This window comes from Nicrophorus vespilloides, unplaced genomic scaffold (assembly GCF_001412225.1).
Source record: "Nicrophorus vespilloides isolate i.1.1-1 unplaced genomic scaffold, Nicve_v1.0, whole genome shotgun sequence".
Lineage (NCBI taxonomy): Eukaryota > Metazoa > Arthropoda > Insecta > Coleoptera > Silphidae > Nicrophorus > Nicrophorus vespilloides.
Window position 1 is genome coordinate 1 of NW_017098364.1, and position 2,549 is coordinate 2,549.

At 36.6% G+C, this 2,549-nt stretch overlaps 2 protein-coding genes across 2 annotated transcripts; one reads left to right on the top strand and one right to left on the bottom strand.

The window, feature by feature from the left end:
• Positions 1–395: 395 nt before the first annotated feature.
• Positions 396–1,724, top strand: LOC108562255 (chymotrypsin-like elastase family member 2A; the record flags this gene model as incomplete). The annotated part of the gene is made up of 5 exons (XM_017920531.1): positions 396–572; positions 638–954; positions 1,019–1,222; positions 1,278–1,445; positions 1,512–1,724. Coding segments are annotated over 5 exons (1,066 nt in total), but the record flags the coding sequence as incomplete, so codon positions are not given.
• Positions 1,725–1,758: 34 nt separating this feature from the next.
• LOC108562256 (39S ribosomal protein L34, mitochondrial-like) lies at positions 1,759–2,131 on the bottom strand. The gene is made up of 2 exons (XM_017920532.1): positions 2,040–2,131; positions 1,759–1,976 (listed from the first exon to the last, which is right to left on the bottom strand). Exons 1-2 carry the CDS (start codon positions 2,070–2,072, stop codon positions 1,764–1,766), a joined length of 246 nt encoding a protein of 81 aa, XP_017776021.1. The 5' UTR covers positions 2,073–2,131; the 3' UTR covers positions 1,759–1,763.
• Positions 2,132–2,549: the final 418 nt, after the last annotated feature.

Here is a 2,549-nt window from a genome sequence, read left to right on the forward strand (position 1 = left end):
TATGTAAATGCAAATTAATTCAATAAATAATGTTTATTTACAATTTACATTATCAACTTACGCAATAATATTTTGGGGTAATGGTTAAAAAAGTTCCCCGACCGCTGCTCTAGATGATTAAATTCATTGGATAAATGAATTAATTATTAAACTATATACTTTCAATTAGGCCATTGTGGTCTATTTTTTTTTGAGAAATATTTTATACAAATATATACATCTGTTCATATTCAATTAGGTAATTAGTAATTAGTTTTTGATTTGTTTGATCGTTTCAGAATTGGTTCGGTCAGGCCAGTTCGGAGGACAACATGATTTTTTTTTATTGATAATCCAACTTATATGTTCAAAGCTAAATCAACGTTGAACATCAAAATTGTGTCGATATATTCAAGAAAAGACAAAGTTCCGTGCGTCACGGAAATAAAATTGAACGAAATAAAGTTGTGTAATGAAGGTGTCCCCATTCGTACGACAGAAGCTCCGAGTCCGTTCATAAGTCAGAAGATTACAAAGAAACCGGCCACCGCTTCTTCGGCCATCAGTCGACCTAGCCAAACATCAAATATTGGGTAAATTCTGTCCATAAACATCGAGTCTATGTTATCTACTATAAAATTGTTGCATTAAAACTCAGGAATATTTTGAGAGGCAAAAATTCGTCTTCCTCTACTGCACTGCCCTCAACAACTTCATCAGGTTCAATTGTCAATACAAGAAAACCGAATAAACCAGGCGTCACTTCATCCAAGGATGTGCAATGCGGAACCATGGCGCAAATAATAGGAATTTGGCCGTGGCACATTGCACTTTACGCGTCGGATGGTTTACAGTTGAGATACATTTGCGGAGGAAACTTGGTCAATCAAAAGTACGTGATTACTTCCGCTCAGTGCGTAACCAGACCGGGAACGAATCGGAAGGTCGATGCAGAAGGATTCCTCATACATCTAGGTATGATTATGACAATGAGAATTAAAAAAAAAAATTAAATGACATACGAGTATATTGAACTTAGGTCGCACATTTTTGATGACGTCCACCGTTGGCATTCAAGAACGCAGAGTGGAGAGGATAACAGTTCATCCGGAGTACAACAGCATCTATCTGCAGAATGACGTAGCCGTCTTGAGGCTATCACGAGATGCCGATTACACCGATTACGTGCGCCCCGCTTGCCTGTGGAGCGAAGCCGCTGATGATAGTGTAATTGGAAAAATAGGTAATACAAAACTATATGTTGAAGGCAGTCAAGCAATAGTAAAGAAATCTTGTAGGTACCGTCATCGGATGGGGTACGATGAACGATGAAGAGCGACAAAATACATATACCCTGCAGAAAGCCCAAATGCTAGTCGTAGATACGTTGACCTGTATCTCGTCTAACCCAAATTACTACAACAAATACACGTCGACAAACACGATGTGCGCCGGATTTAGGAACGGTAATCCGCAATAAAGAAAAAAAATAACGATTCAATGATTCTAATATTTAAAATTTTAATGTCCAGGTACTTCTGTTTGCAACGGCGATTTGGGCGGTGGAATGTTCTTTTCGAAAACGACATCGAATGGAGTGGTTTGGGTGCTGAGGGGGTTGGTCTCTCATGGTATGACGCTTCAGGGCATGTACTGCGATCCGTACAATTACATTGTGTTTAGCGATTTGGCGCATCATAACCAATGGTTGAACTTTGTATTGATTGAATAATTTTAGATTTTACATTTAACTTTAATAAAAATTAGAATAACCTTCGGACATGTTATCCTTTCAGAATTCTCCTTATTAAAACCCTTCGTCCTTCGGGCGTGCTCATCCTTTTCTCCCAGCCGTGACGCTTGATACTCTTTCGGTCAGAAGGTCTGGGAAAGTCACAACAGATTACAAGGAGAACAATCCTCCGGGACGAGCGTCTCTGGAAACAGAAGTGACTAACGAATGGAATGTCGACTGCGAAACTACCATCACCGAGGAACTAAGATAAATATTAAACAATTATAAATAAGCATGCAACATATTAATAACTATTAATACCTACCGAACATTCGAATAATCGCGTTAAAAAGGACATATTGTCTAAATAATAATCATCTTCTTCCTTCCTCCACTACTTTTCTCACTTTGCCTGTTTCGCCAGTTTCCGCCATGTGTAAATAACAAATAAAAATTATTATCGTAAGATGCGCGTGTGTTTGGTTGCATACCAAGTATACAGCCATAAACTATCATAGAAAACTTATATAATTCTCGTATTTTCTATATATAATTTATATAATATATTTACTTGCAATGTATTTAATAAAACCATTTGAATACTTAAGAATAAAGTTAAGTTAAACCTATAAATTAATGTTAGTTTAATTGCATTAAAAAGGACATATTGTCTAAATAATAATCTTCTTCCTTCCTCCACCACTTTTCTCACTTTGCCTGTTTCACCAGTAAGATGCGCGTGTGGTTGGTTGCATACCAAGTATACAGCCATAAACTATCATAGAAAACTTGTATAATTCTCGTATTTTCTATATATAATTTATATAATATATTT

Coding starts and splice junctions, on each gene's coding strand:
- LOC108562256 (XM_017920532.1), bottom strand. CDS start 2,072: ATGTCCTTTTTAACGCGATTATTCGAATGTTCG. Junction 1,977..2,039: donor CGCGATTATTCGAATGTTCG/GTAGGTATTAAT, acceptor TATTTATCTTAG/TTCCTCGGTGATGGTAGTTT.